The sequence below is a fragment of the Calliphora vicina genome, chromosome 1 (genome assembly GCF_958450345.1).
Source record: "Calliphora vicina chromosome 1, idCalVici1.1, whole genome shotgun sequence".
NCBI classification, from domain to species: domain Eukaryota; kingdom Metazoa; phylum Arthropoda; class Insecta; order Diptera; family Calliphoridae; genus Calliphora; species Calliphora vicina.
Window position 1 is genome coordinate 144,170,830 of NC_088780.1, and position 27,706 is coordinate 144,198,535.

A 27,706-nucleotide genomic window follows, 5' to 3' on the forward strand; every position below is an offset into this window, starting at 1 on the left:
ACAAAATTGTTACACTTATCTTAGTAATGGTTAGGCAATTAGGCAATTTGTACTGGGAAAATTGACATAGCAAAATGTTAAAGTATTTAATGAAAAATATATAATTTTTGCTTTAAAGCTCTCTATTGTTTTAGTTTGAGTCTTCCAAATTAAATTTACTACATTTTGTATGTATTTTTGCAGATAAAAATATGTAACTGATTCTGATGAACATGAAAACTTACTTACTTTATAGTAGTAAATTTACATGCATTTTTTAGAGTGTGTGCTTAAATTATTTCAAAAGCTATTTTATTTGTCTAGCCTACTTAAAGCTTTAGATAATAAAAAAAATCGAAAATAAAATAGTTTAGTAATTTCAAAATAAATTTTAATACTAGTTCCACATTGCACTGACAATACTTAAATTTATCTAAACACGAACATATTTTATATTGTTGACACTTAAACTTTAACACCAACACGCAGTGCAACCAACAGCCACTGATAGTCATTAATAATAGATCTCATTAAACACATTCACCTACACAGTTACATGTTGCAAAACTCATTCGAAAGAAGCTTAAATATCACGCTATTTAAGGAGAATCGAATTATTGATAAAGGGTGGCAAAAAATATATAAAGGTCAATGGACACCTGAAGCGTATAAAATACCATTTAAAATAAAATATGTATACTGAAAACCATAATATGATATGCAACAGTAAGCTGCAATTTATGCAAGTACCATACATATACCACATACATAAATACCTTAATAGGATAACACTTTTCTTTCCCAGAATTTTATAAATTGGCAAACAGTGTATGAAACGAATAAAATTCGCAGAATGATAAAAATTTTATTAAAACAACATGAAATGTGGCAGAATGTTTTTTCAGTAAAAATTGATTAAAGCGTAATATTTATTTGAATACAAATAGATAGTTTTTTAGGTAAAAAACATGGGAATAAACAAATGTATTTATTTATTTTTTAGGCCAAATATGAGTGTTACAGAGTTTTTGTCTGTATAAGTGTATACATAAAGAGTGAGTCAGATAAAACTTACACACACTATTCCAGCCAAAAACTTATCGTTAGTCCAACAAATTATTATTTTTTTTAATTAACTTATCGTTTAAAAAAATGTCAGATAATAGTTTTTCTAAATCATTTTTTTTCAATTGTTATTTCGCTCAAAATGGGCAGCGAGAAAAGAATTAAAACTTTTCAAAAAAATTAACTTTCAACAAAATAGCAAAAGATCTGAAAGTTTATCTTTACACTGCCTCAAAAGCTATTAAACATTATAAGGAAAACTTGATCGTTGAAAGAAATCCTGGATCAGGAAGAAACATAGGACTAACAGATATTGGTAAGGCAAAAGAATTCGAACATTTTTTTAGAAGAGCACCGGACACTTCAATCACAAAAGCTCTAATTCTTTTGTGGTAAAGAACTTAGAAGCAAAAGAAAGAAAAATTTAGGTCAATTTTTATAAAAAAAATTTCATAGATGATGAATCTGATGACTTTTCACAACTTCCGGGTCAAGATTTGTATGTGGCTGAAGAACGAGGTAATGTTCAAGAATAATATCGGACAAATAAACTAACAAAATTCCATAAAAATTTTCTTGTATGGCATGTCATTTGCAGTTGTGGCAAAAGAAGGCAATCATTTGTGACATCAGGCAAGATAAACACAGCAATATATTACGGAGTGTTTACAAAAACGGCTTTTACTTTTCTTAAAATAGCGCATATTTCTGGCTCGATTTGGCATCATGGAAAAAAGGCCCTTAAGTGGTATTAAAACAATAATGAACATTTTGTACAACGGGAGACAAATCCACCCAACTGACCAGAACTTCGGCATGTGGAAGCATATTAGGCTTCAAAAAGAATTAGAGAACACTGGAAAGGTATCCCAGGACATGTCCGATTTGAAGCATAAGTAAACCAACTCGTCTAAAAAGATAACGGAAGCAACTATAAAATCTTTAATGGGAGAATTTCCGGAAAATGTGGATACATTTTTAAACACCGAGTAATAACCAATTTTTTAAAGTTTATTTTGGCGCCAAAGGGTATAACCAGGTATGTTCAGACCTATATGGGATTTGTGTGCAAATACATAGTCAGATCTCCTAAAAGTATGTTTAAATTTGTTTGTTTGGCATTCAAGGCACAAATACCAGACATGTGAATGCTGTAAACAAACCGGCTTTTTGCAATGCAATGAAACCACAATTATGCACATGCATTATTAATGTGTGAATCCCCCTACATAATAAATAAAAATTATTCATAGGTCTGCACTGACCTGGTTATGACTTTTGAACTAAAATATTTGAAAATCTGGATTAAGCCGAACCAGGATCCACAATCGATTCGATTTTTTGCTCATTTTGTCCGGAGAATGTTGCTCCAGGAAGTCATGAAAGGATTTTTCACTAACACGAAAAACAATAAAGTTATACACACTTTTATATGCAAAAGGTCTGCACAGACCTGGTTATACCTCCAAGGGTAAATTAATTTGTACATTATTTGAATAAATTTGCGTATTTTTGAGAATTTTTATATTGAACGGTTTAAGTTTTATTTAACTTAATACAAGCATAAGTTTTTTCTGGCTCACTCTTTATATAAGTATAACAAGATTCTGTGTTCGCAAAAAGGTTTTGAAAGAATTAATTCATTCAAAAATTAATCCTACATCCATTATAATATGATATATGTAAATAACCTTCATTTATAGTGTAACCTAAGTATTAATAAATGTCGTTTGTGAGTCCTTAGTACCACTGAGCGATCTTTGTATTCTTTTTAATATCATATCGAGAAATAAAAAAGTATTAGTATCGGGAACAGAATGGGCCGAAATTTATATTACTGAAGTAGTGAAAGCACTTTTGAACAAGAAAGAAACTGATTTTTTATTTTTACTTCAATTTCCCCTATTAATATTTTTTGTCTCTTTTGAATTAACAAAAATATTATGTAGAGAATTATACGTATACAGTTTACATGCCGAAAGCGTCATCAACCCATTTGTCTTTAAATCCGAAACCGATGCCAACATTACTGTGAATGGCGGAAGTTACAGACAAATTATTCTTGTTTTTATTATTCCCTATATCATTACAAAGCATCACTTTGTTGAGCCAAACGCTTGGTTACCGAATTATATCAAGAAATTGACCTATGAATTGGCCATGTCGTTCGTGTGATTTGACACCTTTAGACTAGTTTTTAAGGGGGCACTCCAATACCATGATCTATGCTCTATAATATATCTATGATGAATAATTTTATCATAATATGTTGTTCTCAGATTATGATAAGCCTTAAGCCGAGAGCAACATAATAGGATAAGTCCTTCATCATATGAATGGTTGTCACAAACATATATTTGTTCATGTAAATGGTTACTGTGACCATAATATAGTTAAAAAACTTGTAACAATATTGAAATGGTTACAGTAACCATGCCCAACTATATTTTTTCTCTGCGTGCATATTCATAAACAAATTTTAAATTTAAACAATGTTTTAAAGCAAAAATTCCATACAAAATTTGATTTTAAAACGTTATTTAAATTTAAAATTTGTTTATGAATATGGCTCTTATTATTTATAAAATGTAATTCTTGGAATATGGAAAACCATTTCTGTAGAATAAGGTCATTTCCATATATTAGTGAGTGAACTAGTTAAAAAACCAGACAGTTTAAGAGCAAACTATTCAAAAAACGTTTTCTTCATTTCTTGTTTTATTATTTATTATCATCAGTATTAAATTTTGCTCATATATTAGCTAAAGTATTACTTTGCAAAATTAAAAAAAATATTTTTTTGTTGCTCTCTTTCAACTGAATAGTGATATAATATATTTTCTCATTTGCCAAATTTAATGTTTATTTTGTTTCTAAACGTTTCCAATAAAACAATTTACTTTTTCAAAGAACTGCCACACAATATACCTGATTTAACTAACCAGTACGGCAACAAAATATCTGTCAATTCCAATTTTTACTAACGTCCATTACTATAGCAATAGATTTTACTTATGGTCAAATAAAAAAAAAGGAATTTGAGTTAAACTAATAGAGGCATTTGGGCATCTATACCCAAATGTGAATATACATAGTCATAAAACGATAGATACATATACATATGTATTTACAATATCTACTACAAATAACGAGAAGAGCTTGTTACATCATAAAACATAAAATACCACAAATCGATACTTACAATTGACATCCAGTATGACCACTTTGCTGTTTGGTGGAGTTAAATTCGTATTGCTTGCCATACAAACTAATCTGGCATTCAAATGTTGTCGTCCAATATTTGGATATGACAAGTGGTTAACAGTCTTACCGTCCGGCCGATGTTCAAATGATTCATCAATCACCGTATTATCCAAATACCATGTAACATTGGGACGTGGACGTCCTGTAAAAGAACATAGACAAGAAATACAAAAAAAAACAAAGAGAAAGAGAAAATAAAAACACAGATGAATATGTATGTATATATTTATAGATGTACAAGTTTGATGTATTTAGAGTTTTGAACAAAAAAGCTAAAAAATAAAAACGATACACAATTTGTTTGTGTATACACTAAATTAAGATAACAAGAGCTGAGAAACATTTCCAAAAAAATAAACTAAAATAAAAAATGAACTAAAGCAATAAACAATAGAAATCATTCCAAAAATATATGTATGTCTGTATTTAGTTTATAAGCAAAAACAAAAAAAACAAGAACTCAGAAAAGATTGTTCATTTCGTAAACACTGAAATAAACATCATTTACTATTTTTTTACAGAACAAAAAAAATCGAAAAGAAACAAATAATAGAGCAAAGCCAGGACATGAAAACTGACAACTATTTGTTTTCAGTTCATCTAGGTTAGTTAAGTTCAACAGTTTGTGTAGCTTCTTGATTTTGGCAGCAACATTATTTATGTTTCTTTTTAAATCATGTAACACAAAAGAACAAAAAGTAAATAAAATTGTTTAGTTCATACTATTGTATGCTAAAATGTCCTTTACGGCTCTTCAGAAAAAAAAAATGTTTCAAAAAAATTTGGTCAGTAAAATATGAAGGAGTTTAAAGTTGTCTGCCATAGTACTTGAAGATACAGCTTAAAGTTTGTTTTGCGTTGAGATTTTTTAGTGACAGCAATACGTTTCTTAAAGGCATATTAAAATTACTTAAAATAAAGATGAAATTGTGTAGTAATTTCTAAAGTAAATTTTGATTTAGACATTTTTATTGTAAACTAAAGTATTGAGTTACTTTTTAAGTAAAATTGTTGTTGAAAATTTATTTAACTAATATTCTGCATTCTTTATACAAGTTGCAATAAATAATGGAATTCTGTTTTACTGATTTTGTATCACACGATTGGTCTTTAAAATTACCACATATTTATACTAATGTAGGTCCTCTATCCGTGCCTTGAAAGGGAAATTTCGCTCCCAAAATCGAAAACTATTAATATAAAACCTTAAATACAACACTGTTAGTTTAAGATTGTCAACAAGATAGTTTACAATTCATCAACATTTAAAATAAATTATGTTTTCTTTATCACTAAGCTAGGATCTTAAATTAACAAGTGGTTGGTCAAGCACGATAATACCCTAGACTAAGTAAATGAGGGAAAACATTTTTCCTTTAAAATTTCAATAACTTACACTGTGTGTAATTTTTTGAGTCATGGAAATATAACCATATAGGGACACCACTAAGGACATGCACTTCCCAGGAATGATTCTTAACACCATTTAGGTATGTCAATATAAGTTAGTAAGAAAAAACTAAAGGAATGTGTTTTGGGCCATAAACTATTAAATTATTATAAACTAAAGCATACTTTTAGGCGCCTTTAAAAAATTATTTAAATTTATTTAGAATTTTTTAAAGTTTTTTGCCATTTTGATCTGGAAGATGAAGTTTTTTTGATTTTATATGTTCACAATTTTTGTTCTTTATGACAAGGGCTACAACCTTGCTTCAGAGAGTAAATCAAAATTCTGAACTCTTTGCAAGATATCACTCTGATAAAATGATCACTTTTTCACAAAAATGACACCGAGGCCGAACATTTTTGGGAGGCCATAAAAACTGGAAGACACGGGTCTTTTTTTGGGGTCTTTTATCACGTAATGGTGTCTGTATATGTTTATTTTTTTCGTGTTGCGCTGTGATTTTCGGAAGTGGGCCTTATATGAGAGCTATGATTAATTATGGACAGATCACCATGAACTTAGGTCGTGTGATTTATGTATATGAAAGTTACTTATGTTGAATTTAATGTATATACCAAAATTTTTAGGAAACTTATGCACGTTAAATTGTTTTTCGTAAGCCAGTCTTATAAGGCAGCTATGACTAATTATGGACCGATCATAACAAAATTTGTTAACATGAATTCTGTATATATAAAACTTATTCTGACCAAAATTTGTGTAGATACCTATATAAATTAAACTTTTATGACCGACAAAGTCCAATTTCGGGAGGACATATGTATGGGAGCTAGGTGCAATAATGGACCGATTGCAGCCAGTTTCAATACTCTTTGTCCTTGGGCTGAAAAAAATATGCGTATCAAATTTTATTGAAATATCTTCAAAATTTCGACCTGTACTTTGCGCATAAGTTTTACATGGACAACCAGCCAGCCAGACAGACAGGCGGACATCGCGATGCATCAGATTGATTCTGAGTCGATTCTTGGTCGATTCTTAAGGTGGATGTTAGACGCTACAAATACTGCACAAACACAATATACCCTCACCACTATGGTGGTGTAGGGTATAAAAGTGAGCTTATCTCTAACTCGCTAAATGCTCTTAAAAACTGAATCTGAATCGATTCGTTTGAATTATGCACCATACTCTTGGTCATTATAAATTCCAGTTTCCCACATATGATAGTTTAGGATACACTAAAATAATATCTTCATAGTTTAAAGTAATATTATTCCTTTATCTTTATTATAATCTAAAGTACATACAATTTAAAAACTTCTATTTTTTTAAAAATCAGCCCTGCACGTCGCCAAAAAATAAAATTTGTTATGTTTCAATTAAAAGTCTGCCATCAAAATTGAATTTTCATAGAAAAAAATGTTTATGAAAAAACATAATAAAATTGTCTAAACGTATTACTTTGTTTTTATGCCGAGTATTATTGAACAATTTTTTTTTAGTTTTATTGGCACAATTTTAATTAAATTTTAGTTTGTGTTTTTGTTTTTTGTCTAACTGGGCAAAAAATCTATGTGTATTTTGTTTATCACATAGATAAACAAAATAAAATAGATTTAAACAAACTGTATGGATATTTTGTAGATAGTTAAACTATATATGTTATAATATTTGTATGTGCATAGGAATTGGATCGAATAAGTTACATATAAACAACTATGCATAACTATAAAAATAAACCAATATTGTGGTCATATTTCTGGTAAATTAAAACTTACAATTAAAATTGCATTTAAATATGGCATTCAATTTATAAGCCACAAAATAACATTTAAATTTAAATAAATTGTTAATTAAAATAAGGCACATAACCAACAACGAAAAAAAAAAACAAAAAAACAAACAAAATTATACAATATAAATAAATTTGTATATTTAACAATTTTTTAAAAAAAATAAAATTAAAAAAAAATAATAAAATCATATGTAAATAGAAATTAGTTAGTTTCTAATTCCATCAATATCAACTTACCACCTGAAACCTCACATATTAAAACGATGTCAGTTGCCTCATTAAATGATTCCACATTACTCGTTTTTTCATGACGATTTGGCTTATAAATTATAGGTCTTTCGGGTGGCACTAAAAATAAAAAAACAAATACAAATAAATTAATTTATATTTAAAACCTATTTAACTTCAAAAAAAAAATATCAGTTAATTAAAAGTGTTAACATCAATATATTTAGCTAAATGACATAATTTTTGTTTTTTTTTTATATGTCTACTTTAACAAAAAATTTTGCGTGCACAAATCATTTGCCAGTTACTTATTTCAATTCCCTTGTTTGGGGAAATGAAAGTAATTTAAATACTTGGCAAAATGTTCAGGTTTTACAATTCGTTGCTTTCTTTGTATAACCCCCCTACCCAATCAACCTAAGATTATTTGATTTACATGCGTGTTTTGTAGAAATTAAAATATCATATTACGTTGGTTTTTTATGCATTTAGTTTTTTTTTTATATATTATTTTCTTGTTTTCTTAACAGCCACCACCATCTAAATCGTTATGAGCAGTTGAGATTGGAAAGCATGTTCTTAATTGTATTCATCAAGTTTAATTAGTTTCTATAGATTGATGTTTAAATGTAGTATATGAGCTTTAAGTTCATGCTGAAAAAAAAACTAATTCATTAACATTAACGAGAATATAATTGAGAAATTAATTTTTTTTATTATACCTACTAGACTAGTTAGTTAAGAATTGTAAGGGTGTAGAAGTTTTTGTATTACAACTTTTTAAATTTGTTATTTAATTAAAAGCTCCGAACAGAGGAGATAGCGGAAATGCTGATATTTTATATTTCAATGCATTTTTTAAGGGTTCACAATGAAGCTATGGCCATTAATTAACTTACATTCCTGATATTTTTGTTTGTGAATTTTATTATTGAAAGGTCGATACTTAATAATACTTAGGTGCAGTTTGTGCACTAATAAGATACCTTTATCTTTAAATTATGTAGTTTGATAACTATGTCCAGATGAACAGCAATACAACCAGGCGCTTTTTGTATAAAATAAAGCATTCGATATCGAGTAAAATTTATTGTAATGTTTTAACTTGAAATGATGGCATTTGATTTCGAGCAAGAAATTTATTATAACTTCGATATCGAAACTATCTTTCGGTTATTCGGTCCAATGTAGAACCAGTTTTTGGTATTATAAATATCAGCACAAACGCTTACAAAATTATGCTACTCTAGAAATGTCAAAGATTGAACTATTTAACTTTACGACTACGGGTGGTATGAGTAATATTTTTAATGATATTAAACAATAAACGCATTTTTATTGATTCAAACACCCAGTGCAAAAATAGTGTATGGTTTGACTCTATTCGGCGTCAATAGTGTATCAACCCCGTATATGCGCAAATCGTACATGAAATCGTTGTTAATTTGACAATGATGAAATGACACCATAACGTCGCAGATTTGACACCATACGCAATTGATTTCTCAACATTTCGTTTTCAATTTGACACTTTCGTTTGTCGATTTGATACCGGCCGTTGGCGATTTGTCAACGCTCAGTTTTTGGATTTGGAGTTGTGTAATTCCTTCACTTGTATGTATTCTTTTATATTCTAAATAACAAAACAAATCTCAGTTAGAGATTTACAACATTTTGTTGCTGATTCATACCAGTTGGTGTCAATATGACACCAATCGTTGTCGATTTTGCAACCTCGTTTTTCATTCAGCATAGTGTTTGTAATTCTCAAAAGTTATGTTATTGTTTTATGTCTTCCAGTCGACCAATAATCACCTGAGATGCTTTACCGATGTTTGTGCATCGGTGTGTTCATGAAAACTATTTGTAAATATCTCGGTTGACAAATGACATAATCGCTTTTAAACCTAAACAAATATGATTAGGACAACAAAATTCTGAAATACTTTTACTATTTTATTTTTGGTCTCGCAGTAACCACTTCATGCTGAAAACAAGTGTAATTCCAGCCTTGAGTCCAGTGTTAAGCTATTGAATTATAGTTGTATTACACTTTATATCAATAGCATTCTCCAGTAGAAAGGAAACATTCAAGTAAGATTTACATAATTTTCAAGTTTAAATTATAATTACATTTACATTCAAGTCAAATTACATGAAAATGTTCAAGTATCTTTTTTTAAATTTCAAGAGAAGACTAGTTTTGTAAGTCTCCTGAAGTGTGGATATATACATTATGTACAAGTATTTGTTATTCATGAAAACTATGGAACTTGAGGATTAGGATTTTAAATGTTTTGGATACACTTTCGGAATATGCTAAATGATAAAAGTTCATTTTTTGTTTTAATAAATCCCACAAAATTTTAATATTCCAAAATTTTTTAATTTATTTTATTGTGAGGAATTGGACTGAGCTTTTTGTAGTGATTTTTGTTGCAGTAAAACTTTAATTAATCCACAATTCGAACGGATTAAGATATCACTGTAGCTATTTATATGATAGCGGTAACCATAAAATGGTAAAGTTACGGTTTACATGATTGTAGTAAAGAGGTATATGTTTCTGACAACCATTTTTACGATGAAGTATTTACCATATTATTATATAATGATTCATCATAAACATGATTGCTATAAACATATATTTATTTACTACAATCATATATATGATTGCGACAATCATGTGAATCTTAAATTTACCATATTGTGGTTACCACAAACATATAAACAATTACTTTGACTTGAAAATATTATGGGTGTGTGTATAAATTGAAAAATCTTTTAATTTACTTATTGATAACAGTTGCCATTGTCTTTATTTATATAGCAAAATACTTAAAATGGATAGAAGAGTTCGCTCTGCCTTTAGTTACAGTTCGATTTATTTTTAACTTTTTTAAATTTACCTTAAATAAGCTTATGTTTTCAGTCAGAAACATCTACAAATAAATGTTTTTTTGTGTATAAGAGGGAAATTATGGGATTTTAACCCTTAAGTGCATGATTTTTACTTTTATTTTTCTATAAAGTATCAAATATTTAGTTGATTTTTATTTATTATATTTCCTTTAGCTTTAGTTTGATTTAGAATTTCTTTAGCTAAAACTTTTCGTACTCCATTTGATTTTTCTGAATTAGTATCAAGCTTATATTCATCTAAAATTAAGTGGAACTGGAATGTAGACAATTGGCAACAATATGCATTAAAGGGTTAAAAATAAAACGTTTCAAAATGGTTCTACAATAAAAATAAACATATCGTTAGCTTAGTGTGCAAATTTGCTAAGACCATTTTCACAAATTTTACAGGAGGTACAAAAAACTCTTTAACATCGTTTGCATTAAATATTTTTTGAATTCTGTTAATGAAGATTTATTACTTTAATAATATATATTTAATAAAAATCATATTAATTTTTAGACAACCTTCTCTTTATAAATACCTTATGTAGAATTAAGAAATTGTCGCTAATGTAAATAGTTTTTTATTGCTACACATATGACAACACTTAGAGCGTACTGTGAAGTACTGTTTAAAACTTTAATAACAGTTTTATATGCACGTATGCAAAAAAACACATAACTACTTTGTGTAAATATGTGTCACCTTAATAAAGGATTTTAAGCTGGCAATCTCAACCAAAACTAAAAATATACAAACCTACATACATTTTTATAACATTCAGCAAACACTGGAGCCTTAAATGAATGTTTGGTAGCTATGAATGTTCGAGTGCATTGGTTTTTTTTTTTTGCCTGTACTTTGGCCAGTAGTTTTTTACGAGTCTTATTTTAATCTTCTCACATTAAAACCTTTTTTTAAACTGAAACAGGAATATTTGTATGTGCATTCGTATGTTTAAGTGTGTATAAGAGGAGTACGTTACCCATACTTGGCGGAATGCTACAGGCTAATACGACTTTGTGTTGCTATTGTTTTACTGTGTTTCTTGCTGTTACCGTTGTAGCAGTAGGTTGATGTCGACAACATCAACGGCAACAACTACAACAAAACGTTGCGGACTATGACGTTGATGTAGTTTTTATTGTTAACCGTAAACCGCATTTATATTTCCGTTCACGTATCCGCTACATGTGCACAACTCACACACATGCATATACAGCCCCACATGCACACAATTTTTCATACATATCCATATGTATATTCTCATTTTTACACATACAATATAAATCCTTCTGCATATGTAGGTATGTACTAGTTATATATGAATGTTAGGTTGGTCCTGTTTTTATGCAGGATAACGATATGGTTTCGATGTTCCACCTAAAATTAAAGTTTAGCTTTTTGTGGATACCTTTTATAAAATTTTTGTCATGGCGTCATGTATTTAGTGAGCTAAAAAAATGCCTTATCCTTGAGGCATATTTTGGCTTACACTTGATTTTTCATGTTTTTATCTCGGAAAGTAATTAAAAGTTTGTTTTCCTGACTTCGACACAATTGTAGCTATAGACTAAGATAAACAAGTGCAAAACAAACTATTCCGAAAAAACTGCATCTAGGGACTCAAAATCGCCAAAATGTCGAAAACTTAAAAAATTCATAAGTATAATACTGTAAATGCTGCTTTTTACAACGAAAATTTTGAGAAATTTATGAACAGTTTTTAAAAATGCAAAAAACATGAATTAATTAAAATCTCTGTGCTATTTGAAAAAACTGTCAAGCGGGGCACCCGGTGGATTAAACTAAATTGGGTACGCTGAATTCAGTGGTACCAACCGTTTCTTTAGGTTAGCTCGCATTTTCGAGATATACCAGAATTTCCAAAATTCGCGTAACTCAAAAAGGGTTAGCTTATTAGAAATATAATTTTTTTTAGGAAAATTTCGAATTTTTTGTTTTTTAAAACGTCATAAAAAATTGGAAAATGCAGCCAAATAAAATTATATTTCTAAAACAATTGCGAAAATTAAAAACGTGTAAAGGTAGTTTTATTTCGGATTTTCAGTTTATTCAATAAACTAAACCGTTTTTGAGTTACGCGAATATATGTTATGCAACCTCCTCCATATTCGAAATAATGGTATATCTCGAAAATACCAGCTAACCAAAAAAAGAGTTGGCACCACTGAAGTCAGCGTACCCGAATTAGTTTAAGCCGCTGGGTTCCCCTCTTGACAGCAAAAAAAAGTGTCAATTTCATGAACAGTATTCGAGATTAAGTTATTCAAATGGGCCCTACCAATATTCCAGGAGTTGCGCTATGTGGGCTCAAAATAAGGTACCTGCGTGTGCGTGTAAATTTTTAAACACGTGCAATTTTTTTGTTTACCATTTCAAAGATTTTTATATTTTGCTTGCGTTATTTATCTCTTACAATTTTTGGACCAAATGGACTGAAATTTTTATTTGTTGGACAACTAAATTACCATTAATATACAAACGATTTCGGAGCAAAAATAAACGATTTTCAATATAAAAATTCAAAATTAGTAGATTTTTGCTGTTGTTTGGCCGAAACACATTTTTATTAAAAAAAACTTTCTTTAAGAACATAAACAATTACATTTTTTTCTGTAAGTTATCTTTTCGGAGAAGATTTAGATATAAATAACATGTCCTAATATGTGGCCCCTACGAGCTTCAGAATTTGACCTATTCTTTATCAAAATTTCAAATTTGACCCAAAACTGGGATCAGAAAACGGAAAGCAGATTTGGAAAATATCTCCAAAGTATTTTCTCAGCCCGAAGAAAATGTGGACCCTATGGGCAAAATTGTAAAAATATATAATTTTTGGGAATTGCGGGATTCCCTTTGAACCTTGACAATATTTTTAAACTTTGTTATTTAAAATGATTTAATAAATAAAAAATTTATTACATGTTACATATTTATTTAGTTTCTAAAACTAAAATTTGAATTTTAATAGGATTGCAAATATTAGAAACAATTTATTCCGAACTATTTTTGTTTGTTTAGATAAGTTAATTTTTGGTCTTATAAATTTCTAGTCAATATCTCAATTGGATTCAAAAATATGTCATTCATTCAGTCCTTCAAAAATATTACACTTTTTCATATAAAATATTTTTTCTTTTAGAGAAATATTAAAAATTTTGAGAAACGGTGTTTAATCTTAGAATGAATTAAACTTGTAGATTAACAAACCCAACAAATTTTTTTTAGCGACCACCTTAATGTGTATTTGTATGTTGCATATAGTATTTATTTATATGTATATGATACATTTTTGTATGTTGTTTCTTGTTTTTGCTACTTTTGTTTAACAATTTTATTTTTGTTTTTTATTTCTGCTTCGCATTGTTGCTGTTGTTGTTAGGTTTGTGCAACATTGCAATATGGCGTCGCCTATTAGTCTAGTAGCAATGTTGTTCTGACAAATTGCAGTATTCTGAGCATTTTATTAATGCTTTGTGTATGTGCTGTATATTTGATATTGTTGCAGTTTCTTTTTTTCCCCATTGTCGTTGTTACTGTTGTTGCAAAATGTAATGCAGTGCAGAAAAAAGGAAGAAGAAACCTGCTGCAGAGTATAGTATAAAATTGAGAGGAGTGAAGCATGAAAACAAAAATAATACTTAGTACTATATTTTGTTACAATGGTCATATAGCATACAAATGTAATTTCATACGTACACAAATACATTGTATGATGGCATCGCGAAAGTAGTCAGTAGGAAAATATAAAAAGATCTTCAATTGAATACTAGGATAATTAAAAATGTATAATCGAATCGTTTTTAGTAGTCTTCTCTTATTTATCACATTTACATTCTTTCAAAATTCATTCTTAAAAATATTACAATGTTTTCAGAGTTTAAACAAACTGCTTTTTAAATAGCACTATCAAAACTAAATATATAATAATATTTACAAGATTCAAAATCATAGAGAAATATATAGAGAGCCGAAACTCTGCTGCCAAAGACCTAACTCAGTTGTCAAAAACCTAAGTGGTGAGAATGTATTAGTAAAAAAAACTATGCGAAACCATAAATAACAATCGTTATTTAGTTTCTAGTTTCCGCTCTATGAGTATTACTCTCTATGGTCAAAATGATCAACATTTCCAATAAGGCGCTAATTTTCATTTCAGCAGCATCAGCTAATGTTCGTGCTGCTATTCATAGATCGGAAACTCTTCTGTCAAAGGCCTAAGTATTGAGAATGTGTTATTAAAAAAAACTATGTGAGAACAAACCCGCCAGTATTTTTTTGTTTGAGTTTTTTGTTTGTTTATTTTCATAAATGGTCACAGTTTTTATTTAGTTTCCAATTATTTCAGTCAAGCAGTCTGTTTAGCAATTTTTTTATTATTCAAAATAGTTGCCATCTTTCGCGCTCCTTTTCCTATTGGGTCAATTTGTACATTTATTTTGTTTATTTGTAATAATTAAAAAGGCAACATTTAACTCGTATCCTTAGTAATTTAAAAAGGGATTTTTTGAGTTTATATAAATATTATTGTGTGTTTATATAAATATTATTGTGTGTTATATAAAATAAATTATATACTAACATTTTTAAAACAGTTTATAAAGTTATATTTATGACTTAAAAATTGTTTCATTGCACTAAGCTAGAAAAACAGCAAAAGGGGTTTATAAAATATATACTTAATTGTTAAACTTGTTGGATTTGCCAAACATTTTTCATGAAATTTGCAGAATAATAGCGATAAAATTTTCAGAAGTCTATTATTTGTTCGAAGTATTTAAATAAACCTAAAATAAATCAATTGATTATATTAAAATACGTATATGTGCACTTATTATTAGCTATTAAATATTAAATTGTATCATTTTCCATCTTACACGGGTGTCCTCATCGACTATCGATAGTGTGCTGGGCTAGCAATCTGAGGGTTTCGGGTTCGATTCTCGCCAAAATCTCTGGGTGTATCTGCAGGCATGCCAAGAGGCATCGCAGTTTTTGTTTGTTAAAAACAGAACCAAAAATTAAATGCAAACCGACCCCTTTGCTTTTTTCTTCACTTTATTAACTTTCTATAACATTAGTTCGAAAAAAGCCAATTCTCCATAATGCCCACTATTCTATACACAAAAAAAAAGAAAATTTGATTTAAATATTTCTTAAATCCTTACAAAGTACCAGTGTGCATGTTAAAAAAAAATGTCATATCGATTTTTGTGTTTTTTCTTTCGTTAGTATTTTCAGGCTTAAAAGTATTTTGTCTGGAACCTTTTGGCAGCGCGTGTCCACAAAAAATTATTGTAATTACAGTCTCACATATATACACACACACACACAGATACAAACAATATTCTGGAGTAAAAAAACTTTTAAATAACGTCGTTTTCATTTCGTTAACCCATTGTTAAGAAAATATATTTTTATATTTTATTTTGCAGTTTTTTTCTTGAAACCTTAGAACTTTTTTAGAAGTATTGCTTTTTGTTGGCAACGTAAAGAGTTCAAGGAAATGAAAATAATGAGTAGCAGCTATTTAAAAAAGAAACTTTGAAATAAGATTTTTGATACAAAAAACGTGTAAGTAAAGTATGTCTTTGTGAAAGTAGACTTTAGCAATATTTACATCATGTGAGTTTTTAATTAGGAAAGTACCAACAAATTCAATTTTATTTAGAATATGTTATTAACAGATATATTCCGTAAAGAAAATATAGTTCTACAATTCAGGTGAGAACTCTGGTAGAAATGTATTAATAAAAATTCTATCTAATTTTTCCAAAATCTAGATATTATTTAAATTTTGTAAAATATTTTAACAACATTTTATTAAAGGCGATTTTTTTTATTATTCAAGTCTGAATTTTAAACCATCAAGATTAAAAGCAAATTTTTATTTTATTTTTAATTCAAAGAACCCACTACATATAGATATTTTCCCAGAAATAAAGTTAAAAATACACTACTTTCCACTGCCATTTTCACCAGTAACAATCTCGGAGTTTTTTTTTTTTTTTTTTGTAAAATTATTTCTAATTACAATACATTCCCCCTTGCTTTCTCCCAGTAACAAAAAAAAAAAAAAGAGCATAAGAAAACGTATTTGCATATTAATTTTTTATTTTTGCGAATCGACGATTTAGTACACTACGACTGTGGAATACACTTTTGTGTCAAGAAGAATACAACTGTACAGAATGCCCAACAGAACTGACTTTGTTACCACCAGAATTGATAAATAAATCCCCCAAAAAATGCGCTGTTTTTTCATATAAAAGTTTGGTACTTTAGGAACTTCAAAATTTAGCATAATGTGTATAATATGTAAGACCTTATATTATCGAAAATTAAAAGTTACAATTTCAAATCATTTTATTTGTTAACATTTTTCTGTACACAAGCGGTACCCGTGTATGTGAGAGAGTATTTTTAAAAGTCGACCTACTTGTTCAGCTTTGCCCTTAACCATTATCCGCTGTTGCTAAAATATTCAGTATTTCGTTTTTAGATGGTAAAAATAACGGATAATCGAGTACCAAATTTACAATGACCAAAATTACTGTTTAGAATATTGAATAATAAATGACAACTGGATAGTTAACTGAGACCCAAAACCATAGAGCAATACAAATAGATCTGAAACTTTCCTGTCAAGCACCTAACTCAGTTGTCAAAAACCTAAGTGGTGAGAATGTATTAGTAAAAAAAACTACGTGAAAACAAACACAACACTCGTATCTGAGATTATCTTGAGTAATTTCTTTTTAGTTTCCGCTCTATATTTCTCTATGGCAAAAACCTAAGTATGTTATCAAAAATCAACTTCATGAGAATGTACTGTCATATATTTTGTTATTGTATCACCTACATACTTTGTATGGGAGGTACCACGCCCATTGTACCTATATATGTCAATTGTGAATCTAAACCATCCAGGGACCCACTCAAACACACACACAAAATTCATCGAAATCGGCCCGGCCGTTAAGGAGGAGTTTAGTTACTAACACACGTACAGAAGAATTATATATATAAAGATAAATCAATTCAGCCTACTGTCACCTGGGACCCAATATAGAGTACTCAATATTCAATTCAGTGCTGCCTTTTGAACCAACCAACCAAAAAAAACCCATTGCCATGACATGCAATGTAAAGTGTTTGGAAAACTACTTTATGACTGACTTTTTTTGTTTATTCTTTATTTTATTTTGTCATATTATTTATATTTGTATATTTATTATACAATTTTGCAATGACTTGTTTGTGTCTGTTGTTAAAAAATTGCTGTCTGAGTTTGTAGGTTATAAGCACAACTATATAAAACTGTATACAATTGTATGCATTTATATATACAGAAATATTTAATTGTTGCAATAAATATAACTGTGTGTTGTGAGCAGTGTTGCCAGTTTAGCCTTTTTGAGGCTAAATTTAGCCTTTTTATTTACTCTTTAGCCTCGAAATTTTGGTTTTAGCTTCGTGGCTTTTTTCTAGCCTTTTCTTAATTTCAAAATAGCCTTTTTTGAAATTATAAAAGGCTCAAAATTTCGAGATTAAAGAGTAAATAAAAAGGCTAAATTTATATTTGTGAACCATTTTCATTTTAATTCATTACTGATTTTCATTTAGCTTTTCAACATACTCAAGAATTGTGCAGTATTAAAAGAACAAATAACAGTTGCCAATATCAAGTGGTTCAAAATGAAATAGAGTATTTTATATCTGAAAGCTTAAATGTCTAGCAAATTCTCTTTCAAGACAAAATTGTTATTACACATTATATTCATCATTATATAATGGACAAGAGCCCCACAAACTCTTGAAGGCTTGTGATACTCGATGGCGATCAATAGCCGTTAAACGTCTTGTGGATCTATGCTTCGAGTTAAAACCCATTTTGTTTTAATTTCGTCAAACCAGCAATTCTAAAAAGCCAAACTTTTAAGTAATTAATAAACTGATTATAATTTGGCGTACCATCTTTTTTTAAAACCAGTATTGCACAAAGTACAAAAAATAAATAAATCATTTGCTGTTTTCTGATTTAAAATTCAAGGAATTTGATCCATTATCGTCGCCAATTGAAAATTGTTTAATGTTTTTGACACATTTTTCATACTAGTTTGATGAATGAGAGATAAAATAAAGAACGTTTTAATTAGTGAAGATTATGACAAAAATAATACGACAAATTAAACTAATTGAGCAATTACGACAAAGATTACCATATGAAAACTCTACGCAAAATCAATTTTTTTCCCGTTGATAATAAAGTAGTAAAACCAAAAAAAAATATATTATGTCATATTGATAGTGAAAAATTAAAGTGATAATAAAATTACGAAGCTTAAGTCTCAGGGGCAGAATATATTAAACTACAAATGGACAAATATAGAACCAACAATGTCTATTTTCTGACATGGTTAATCTAGTATTTAACTTTTTAGTACTTCCTTTAAGTAAAGCAGATGAATTTTATGAACATATTTTCTAATTTTTTATTTAAAAATAAATATAAACCAAAATTCTTAATTTATAAAATTTTAGCTTTTTTTCTAAAGCGGTTTAGCTTTTTCTGGCCTTTTTTTGAAGCCAATATAGCTTCTTTTTTCGCCAGCTCCTGGCAACACTGGTTGTGAGTTTAAAAATGAATTTTGTTTTTATTTGAAATCTTGTAGATGATCTTAATTAAGGGCAAATAAAAAAGAGTTGGTCAACTGGTTTGTGTTTCGAAGAATTTTAAACCAATGCTGCTTGTTAATTTGAGGCAATTTATATGAAGTAAAAGTCACAGATTTAAAAAACAAAATCCATTTCCGGAAATTTAAATAACTGCAAGAGTTACCTACCTAGTTTTAAACTATGCTAAATACATAGAGAATTATAGATAGAGTCAAGAATAAAACAAATCTTATGTTTGATACAGCAATAAAATACATTGACTAACATGTACATTAGGGTGGCCCCAAAATTAAAGTTGCGGATGTTCCCGATTAAAATGAAAATTTGATTCATTATAATACTACGTTTTGAAATTTTTTCGTCCTGGGGTCAATATTTGGCGAGGTGGCTCAAAGGATATAAAGGTCCTTTTTTGAGGTTTTTTTACATTTTTTCCATATTTCTTCCAAAGGAAGTATATGCAAATTTGGTATCATATGAAAGGTCTTTGAGAGACGCATTCAATTGGTTATTAGAAATTTAAAAAAAAAAATTTAATTTAAAAATTTTAAAAAATTTCGACAAAATTTTAGTTTTTTTTTAATTTTTTCATATAATTTATTCAAATATCTTGATCCATAGGGTAACATAGAGACAAGACGTAATTGTCAAAAACCTAAGTCTGTTGTCCAAAACCTATCTCAGTCAACAACAAAATACATGCTAGTCAATGTATTTTGTTTTTGTATCAGACATATGATTTGTTGTTTTTTTGTTTGACAAATCGGAGTGTCTCGTCGCCATGTATAATTCTTTATGTCTTGATCATAAACAAAAACATCGATACCTTATTTTTTCTCCATACAAACGGGGCCATATGATTTGTTATTTTTTTGTTTGACATCAATTATTAGGGCACAGGTTCAATTATTAGGGCACTGCTACATGTTCAATATATATAGACTGCGATCCAGTATCGCGATATTTATTGAACGTGTAGCATGTATTATTGATGGATCGCGTTCCAAATCGCAGAATAACCTAATTTTGCGTGATCCATTACTATGAATCGCGATCCAAATATCACAATATATATTGAACGTGTAGCAGTGCCCTTAGAAAGTATGTTCTCAATTATAATTTATGTCAAACAAAAGAAAATGAAAAATATCAAAATAGAATGTCTAAAAAAATTAAATTCCTGTTTTGTTGAAAAAAATTATTTTGAAAAGTTTGTGTGAAAAAAAATTAATTTTACGAAATAAAAATATAAAAAATTTAAGTTTAACGCGTACAAATCAAATGTGAACATAAAATAAAAACATCCATAGTTTGACGTTGTAGGGGTAAATATTGACAACTCTCCCTAATAATTGTACCTGGTTGATTTTAGCCATGTGTTACTAAATACATTTTAGTTTTCACTTTCGTACGAATTTGACTTCTATGACATAACTGTATGATTAGCCCATAAATGACATCAATTGACTGCCTTAAAAAAACAATACTACAAAAAATACACTTTTACTTTTCTTTAAAACTCTGTCAACTACATATGTACATAAATAATTTTACAACATGCCACTGAAAAAGGAAAAGACAAAAACTAAACCTCCAGCAGAAAAGGAATATACACTGTTAAGTCTAGAAGAAATGAAAATCAAGGAGCACAAATACACCAACCGATTAATGGAGTTAAGAAAATGTCTCAATTTCGTTGACGGTTAGTTAACAAAAAATATTTTCAAAGAAAATATAATTCTAGATTAATTTTTTTCCCAAAACTAGATGCCCTCCTTAAAATCTCCACCTTCAATGAAGAACAATTACTTCAAGATAAATGGCTAGATTTTGTTACATGCAACCCTCTACCTAAACCCTATTTACCAACCGATATACGACTATTCTATAGCAAATTGAAATATTGGGAAAATGTGAGCAAAGAAAATGCCATAAATTGGCTATTATCGGTGAATGAAAGAAGTCTGCTAACGCAAGATATATATCGGCATGATTTGACACGTAGCAAACTAAATGTGGATTTAAAGGAAAATATTGCACAAGAATATAATAGTTATATTAAGGATTCTTTAAAAATTTTATATAGAATAGAATATTTTCTAGATAATGATGTAGAAGTGGCTAAATGTCCCCTAAATATTCTGCATGATATAGTGGCACGTAAATTGGCTGTACAGGAGGAGATAATGAATTTTATGGATCGTTATACTTATCGCATAATAAGTTCGGAAAAAGCTCAAATGAAGTAAGTGGAAATATTTCCGTGTCTTGAAAGTAGTCTAAAATAATTTCAATATTATTTAATAAGATCTATAGATGCCATTTCTGCTGAATATTACTATAATGCTGACAGCTTTCGAATTCACATTTGGTGTTTAAAAAACGTTGCATTAAGAATTCAACATTTAAGGTATTTTCTGAATTTAATAACATGTATATTATTCTCATATCAAACCAAAAGCCCTAACTCAATTGTCAAAAACTGAAGTGCTGATAATGTATTAGTAATAAGAACATTTTTGAGTGGATTTCTAGTTTTTGATCTATGTGTATTTACATATAATGGTTAGAATTATAGATAAATACGGATAGATCAGAAACTCTCCTGTCAAAGACCTAACTCATTCGTCAAAAACATAAGTGGTGAGAATGTATTCGCAAAAAACTATGTGAAAACAAATACAACACTCGAACGGGTTATTATTTTTAGTAATTTTTTTGATTGAAATTTTTTCTAGTTTCCGTTAGATCATAGAGAAACATAGAGCGGAAAATAAAAAAAATAATAAAAATCTCAACCAAAAAAATTACTCAAAACAATCACACATACGAGTGTTGTTTTTGCTTTCACATAGTTTTTGCTACTAATACATTCTCACCACTTTGGATAGGAGAGTTTCCGTTCTATGTCTATTCTCTATGGTTAGAATCATGGAGAAACATAGAGCGGAAACTAGAAAAAACTCAAATGAAAAATTACATACAACTGTTATTTTTGTTTTCACATAGTGTTTTTACTAATGCATTCTCACCACTTAGGTTTTTGACAACTGAGTTAGGTCTTTGGCAGGAGATTTTCCGATCTATGTATATTTATCTATGGTTTTAATATTTAACCTTTAACACATGTGCAAAATAAATATTTCTCAAATTGAGAATAGACTTCGATTTTTGTTGAGAAGTCTAAGGAAAATATTTGTTATCAACATTTGCTCAATTTCTTATCAAACTTTAATTATATAAATATTATAGACATTTTTGAATATTTAATACATTTCCAGTGAACCTCGCCTACTGGCAAATTTCCACTCAATCAAACTTCTCCTACATATACCCTCCAAGATGTTGCGAGAAAATCTTGTCATTCGAGCACTTCACATGGACTTTGATCATCTGAGTGAGAGTGCTAAAAGTTTCAATCAAACCATTACAGTTTCTACAGAAAATCTTAATGCTGGTATCGTGGATCTGCATGAGTGTCTGGCCAAAGAATGGATCATGCAGTTGGAGATTCAAGACAGAAAACGCAATGAAATGATACAAGCACGTATGGAATATGAAGAAAAATTAAGACAATATGAAGAGCAAATGGAAAAGAAAAAAGGTCGTAATAAAGATGAAAATGCAACTAAAATTAAAAACAAAATTGCAAAACCCACAAAGGAACCACCCTTTGTGGCAAATGATATGTTTCCCGATACCTATGAAGAGTTTTTGGAGGAGGAACAAAAACAGTATGAACATTTTATTCAAACAGTGTATAAGCCAGAATTGCTAGATTTATCTACAGATGAGGTAATATGTTTTAAATATATTATAAATAATCTTAAATTTTAGAATTTTATTTACAGATTAATCTTAAGAAATATTTAATATTAGGCGGTATCTATCAATTGTATTATGTGGAAAAGCCTATACACTTTGATTTGAATACTTTCAATATGACTTGGCATCATAATGAGGGGCAAATAGTTGTGGATAAAAATGTTAGCATACCCACCTCACGTGAGCCTAACCAATTGTTAAAGGACATTACTAAACATTCTCAAGTGGAAACAGCTAAACCCTTAACTAAGCGTATGACTATTTTTGAAGCGGAGAATTTGAACACAGCAACTGATATGGAATCTCCTTGGTTTATTGTGACCATACAATTGCCAGAATATCTTTGTTATTGGGATGAGCCTATAGCATGCCATTTTGAAACCATAGTTGAGCAAAAACAGAATAAGGTGGAACAGTTACAAGAACCCACTGAAATAGCGAAATCAAAAAAGAACTTACAAAAAGTTAAAACCGAACAACAGCCATTAATAGAGTCAAAAGCTCCACCAATTTTAGTAAATCCGAGTACAGATAATACATTAGAATCATTTGTTCAAACAGATTTTAGCCTCCGGGATACTGCCACGGCAAGTTTTATATTGAAAACAAAACGTTTAACTGCCAGTCAACGAATATCAAATGCAAGTTTCTTTAAAGGTTCTTTGGCGAATTCACTTTTACAAAAGAATAGTAATGAGGAAATAATCCGGTCCAGTACCGGTACTTTACACATAAATGACTTTCCCTTAACATCATACAACTTAACACTACCTCAAATTAGACATATGGAAAGACATATAGTACCACGTATTATTTCATCTTATAAATTTCCCAAAGAAGTTCGCCAAGAGGAAATGGAAGTCTACAATAAGAAGCCCAAAGGTAAAGGTGGTAAAATAATACGTAAGAAGATCGACGATTTTCAGCATAAATTATCGAATAGACAATTTACTTTTACTAATATGCAAAATAAACCCGAGAGAATATTTGCCACATATGCCAAAGTAGAACCCCTGAGCATTGTTTCACATTTAAGGGAAACAAATCTGAATAATGACCAAGAAGAACCAGAAACCTTTGCCCAACTACTACAGATTGTAAGTAACATTAAGAAAAAATACCGTTTGCGTATGCGTCAGATATGGGATTTAAAACCATTTGAGTCTGAAATCGTAACCCATAATAAGCGCATAAAGCTAATGCAAAGAAAAAAGGAACTTTTAGCTGTGACCTCATCTATAAAAGGCTCTAGTATAAATACATCACGTAGTACAATGACCTCACGCCGAAACACTAAGCCTTCAGCTGATAAGTCTATGAAAGATGATAGAAAATCTAAACAGTTATTAATGGAAAAACAATCACTAAAGCCAGAAAAGTTGGTGGAGACTGAAGATTCCAAAACGAACTATTCAGCTGAAGAGAATTTGTTGCTCAAAGAAGACAGTTCAGAGATCACTTTAGATATAAAAGAAAAGCAAGAAGACAATGAATCTGCATCATGTACTTATTCACATTGGACTACAAAATATATATTGAAATCGGATTATGATAGAGAAAATCATAAGATAATTTTACACACTAGTCGTTTGGGTAAGTGAAAATATTTTATATGGAAGAAGTCAAGAGAAATGTGTTTAGGAATGTTACTTAGGAATGGCTACCTTTGTAATTAAAAACTCATTTTTTGATTTCTCAATTTCTTAGCCTTTACTCGAACCATAGAGAAAACACATAGAGCGGAAACTCTCCTGTCAAACACCCAACTCAGTTGTCAAAAACCTAAATGGTGAGAATGTATTAGTAAAAAAAACTATGTGAAAACTAAAACAACACTCGTATGTGTAACTTTTTTTGAGTAATTTTTTTGTTTGAGTTTTTTTTTCGAGTTTCCGCTCTATGTTCTCTATGACTCGAACATTCATATAGCTGAGCAATTAGAAAATCAATTAGCCTTAAGATATACTATATAAATAAGTATTATACAGACATTAGAATACTTTTCTTTGGGCTAGTTCCGTACCTGTCACAAATAATCTTAAAGGTGTAAATTTACAACTACCTAGGCCAGGTTAAAGTGGCAGGTCCTTCATATAAAGTTATTTGATAGCTTCTTTCCTTCTAGGGATATATTGAATGAAATAGAATGGAATAATTCAAAGCTTTTAAAATGTTCAATGCAAAAATAAAAGTTTTCATTACATTCTTTGTTCAATTGATTTCTCTCAGTGCACTTCATTCTCACAATCACAAAATTTTAGTTGGATGTCTTTGACTTATGTCTACTCAAACCTCAGTACTTTTAGTATAATTTTATCCTGTGAATTTGAAAAAAAATGTTGTTTAATTACAGGTAATTTCGGTTTTGCTTTCAAACGCTATGAACACTTCCCTTTTAAATACTGGAGCATGGAACCCAGTGAAACTGAGTGAGATCAATTCTACAACAAAAGCTAAGAAAATATTTATAATGCAATTCCTTTACAGTCCTGAAAATGAGGTCATCTTCACACTAGACACTCAATATGTAAGATGTGTCTTAAACATCACTGCCAATGGTATACGAGGACACGTCACCGAACCCTCCAAAACATACATTCGTAACCCTAAAATGTATTTGGTCATTGAAAAGCCGCTCAACGATTACAAGGAATTTAAAAAACTCTTTAAGGCAAAACATTTGAATATTTTTGCTGAACATGATGCCAGTTTTTATATAGAAAATGGTGTGTAAAAATCAGTATTTATTTTAAATATTTTTTAAACATATGGACTATTTTTCTAGGTTACTTTTCCGAGAAACATTTAGCAAATGAAATGCATACGTATTGTTGTATGGCTGTTCACAGCACACAAATGAGATTCAATTTCTCACAATGGAATCGTTTAGCTAAACGACGTGATATTATATTACATTTTCAGCAATACAAAGATTTAGCGGAAAATCTCGTTGAAGTGCGTCTTATGCCAGGTGAGGCATATTTCGTGGAAATACAAGAGTTATGTTCGGAGGATTTAAATGTTATAAAATTAGATTATAATTTAACCTGGAGAAATATTGAAGTATGTTAAAGTGAAGTGTTATAAACAATGTGATCAAACTGAAACGTATTAAATATTACTTTAGTCTTATAGCGATTTACATCATTTGATTGTTGCCATGTATCCAGCTGCCACTGACTTGCGTTGTAAGAATCCGAAATTGATATGTTGTATCAAGGATTTGTTGAGTGAAATAAGACCTTTAAGTTTTTCATAGAAGAATTTTATAAATCCCTTGTATTTGTATGTAATATAATATATTACTAAATGAAGTAATAGTGGAAACTTTGTATAAAAGCTATATTTTTATATGCTGATTTATAAGGTTTTACAATAAACTTTAATGCATTTGTAAAAGGATTTAAATTTTGTTAAGTTAATTTGAAAGACACATAGCCATACATACATAGTGAGTTATTGGTAATTTAGCTAATCAGTCATGTGATGAAAAACGATCGTTTTCAAAACTGAAATCAATTTCAAAAACAATTTAGGTGTGATGAATTTCGATTGATTTCATATTCAATTTTTGGTTCATTCCGTATAAGTTTTATAGCAAAAAACAACAAAATAAGCAACTCTCCATTTGTTTATCTTAATTAATGTGAAAATTTAATTTCGATAAATTCCTTTTGAAGCAAATTGGAATTTGAAACTAATATGATAAAACGATTCAAACAAACACATCACAACTTTTGTCGTTTTGAAATAATTTTTGCATCTAAATCTTTTTTGTATCTGAATGTAAAAGTTAAAATTTTTTTCTAAACTAAAGAAGCTTAAATATTTTCCCATAACTAAATCATACTTATTCAACTTAAATCTATATACATACATAGTAGTAAACATTTCTAACATTGAACTTTTTTCTATTTTTAAACCAGACTTTAAAGACCTTTTCAAATATTTTAATTTATTTTTTATTTTTTGCATTTCACAAACACAATACTGTCTGCGCAAAATGGTCTAATAATTGCGAAATAACTATTGTAAATACATTTTTCTCAAATCCATTTATTTTAACCTAATGGCACTTCAGATTTATTTTTAAAATGTAGGCTCTTTTATTAACGAAAAGAAAAAAAATATAAAAATAGCTTAAAATACTTTTATACAAATGTGTGTGAAAATATATCCTTCATAGACATATAAATCCATACATATAATCGATTTTCCATGTGGATGTTCATGTACATATGTATTTGTAGTAGTATTTTCATGTTTTGTTCACGTATTTGTGTTAAATTTTTCATATTCCAATAACATCCATTGCAACTACAAATGGAATATTGTACTTGAATAAAAATAAATAAACAAATAAACAGAAATTTTTTCCCATTCAAGGTTTCACATTTGTATAGATGTAAAGTTGTTCTTAATTTTTTTTTTACTTCAATGCAATTTATTGAAAAATGAAACAACAACATGAAATATTGTAGAAATAAGGTCAGGTTTTTATAAGCTTGAAGTGACCAGAATTGGGATT

At 29.1% G+C, this 27,706-nt stretch overlaps 2 protein-coding genes across 2 annotated transcripts in view; one reads left to right on the forward strand and one right to left on the reverse strand.

Annotated features, from left to right (window-relative positions):
• side-IV (sidestep IV) overlaps positions 1-27,706 on the reverse strand; it is a 125,238-nt gene that overhangs the window by 78,377 nt on the left and 19,155 nt on the right. The window contains exons 4-5 of the mRNA XM_065503064.1: positions 7,755-7,865; positions 4,247-4,450 (exon numbers count right to left, since the gene is read on the reverse strand). Of these exons, the coding sequence (XP_065359136.1) occupies positions 4,247-4,450; positions 7,755-7,865 (315 nt within the window). The remainder of the gene's footprint in view (positions 1-4,246; positions 4,451-7,754; positions 7,866-27,706) is intronic.
• LOC135963984 (uncharacterized) lies at positions 20,893-26,449 on the forward strand. Its single transcript, XM_065516018.1, has 9 exons — positions 20,893-21,055; positions 21,121-21,598; positions 21,662-21,763; positions 22,635-23,148; positions 23,205-24,771; positions 25,532-25,607; positions 25,666-25,904; positions 25,964-26,241; positions 26,306-26,449. Exons 1-9 carry the CDS (start codon positions 20,911-20,913, stop codon positions 26,435-26,437), a joined length of 3,531 nt encoding a protein of 1,176 aa, XP_065372090.1. The 5' UTR covers positions 20,893-20,910; the 3' UTR covers positions 26,438-26,449.

Excerpts from the sequence above, each read along its gene's own strand:
- LOC135963984 (XM_065516018.1), top strand. The coding sequence starts at position 20,911 with ATGCCACTGAAAAAGGAAAAGACAAAAACTAAACCTCCAGCAGAAAAG. Across the intron at positions 21,056-21,120 it reads ATGTCTCAATTTCGTTGACG|ATGCCCTCCTTAAAATCTCC; the intron begins GTTAGTTAACAA and ends TCCCAAAACTAG. Across the intron at positions 25,608-25,665 it reads ATGGAACCCAGTGAAACTGA|TCCTGAAAATGAGGTCATCT; the intron begins GTGAGATCAATT and ends ATTCCTTTACAG.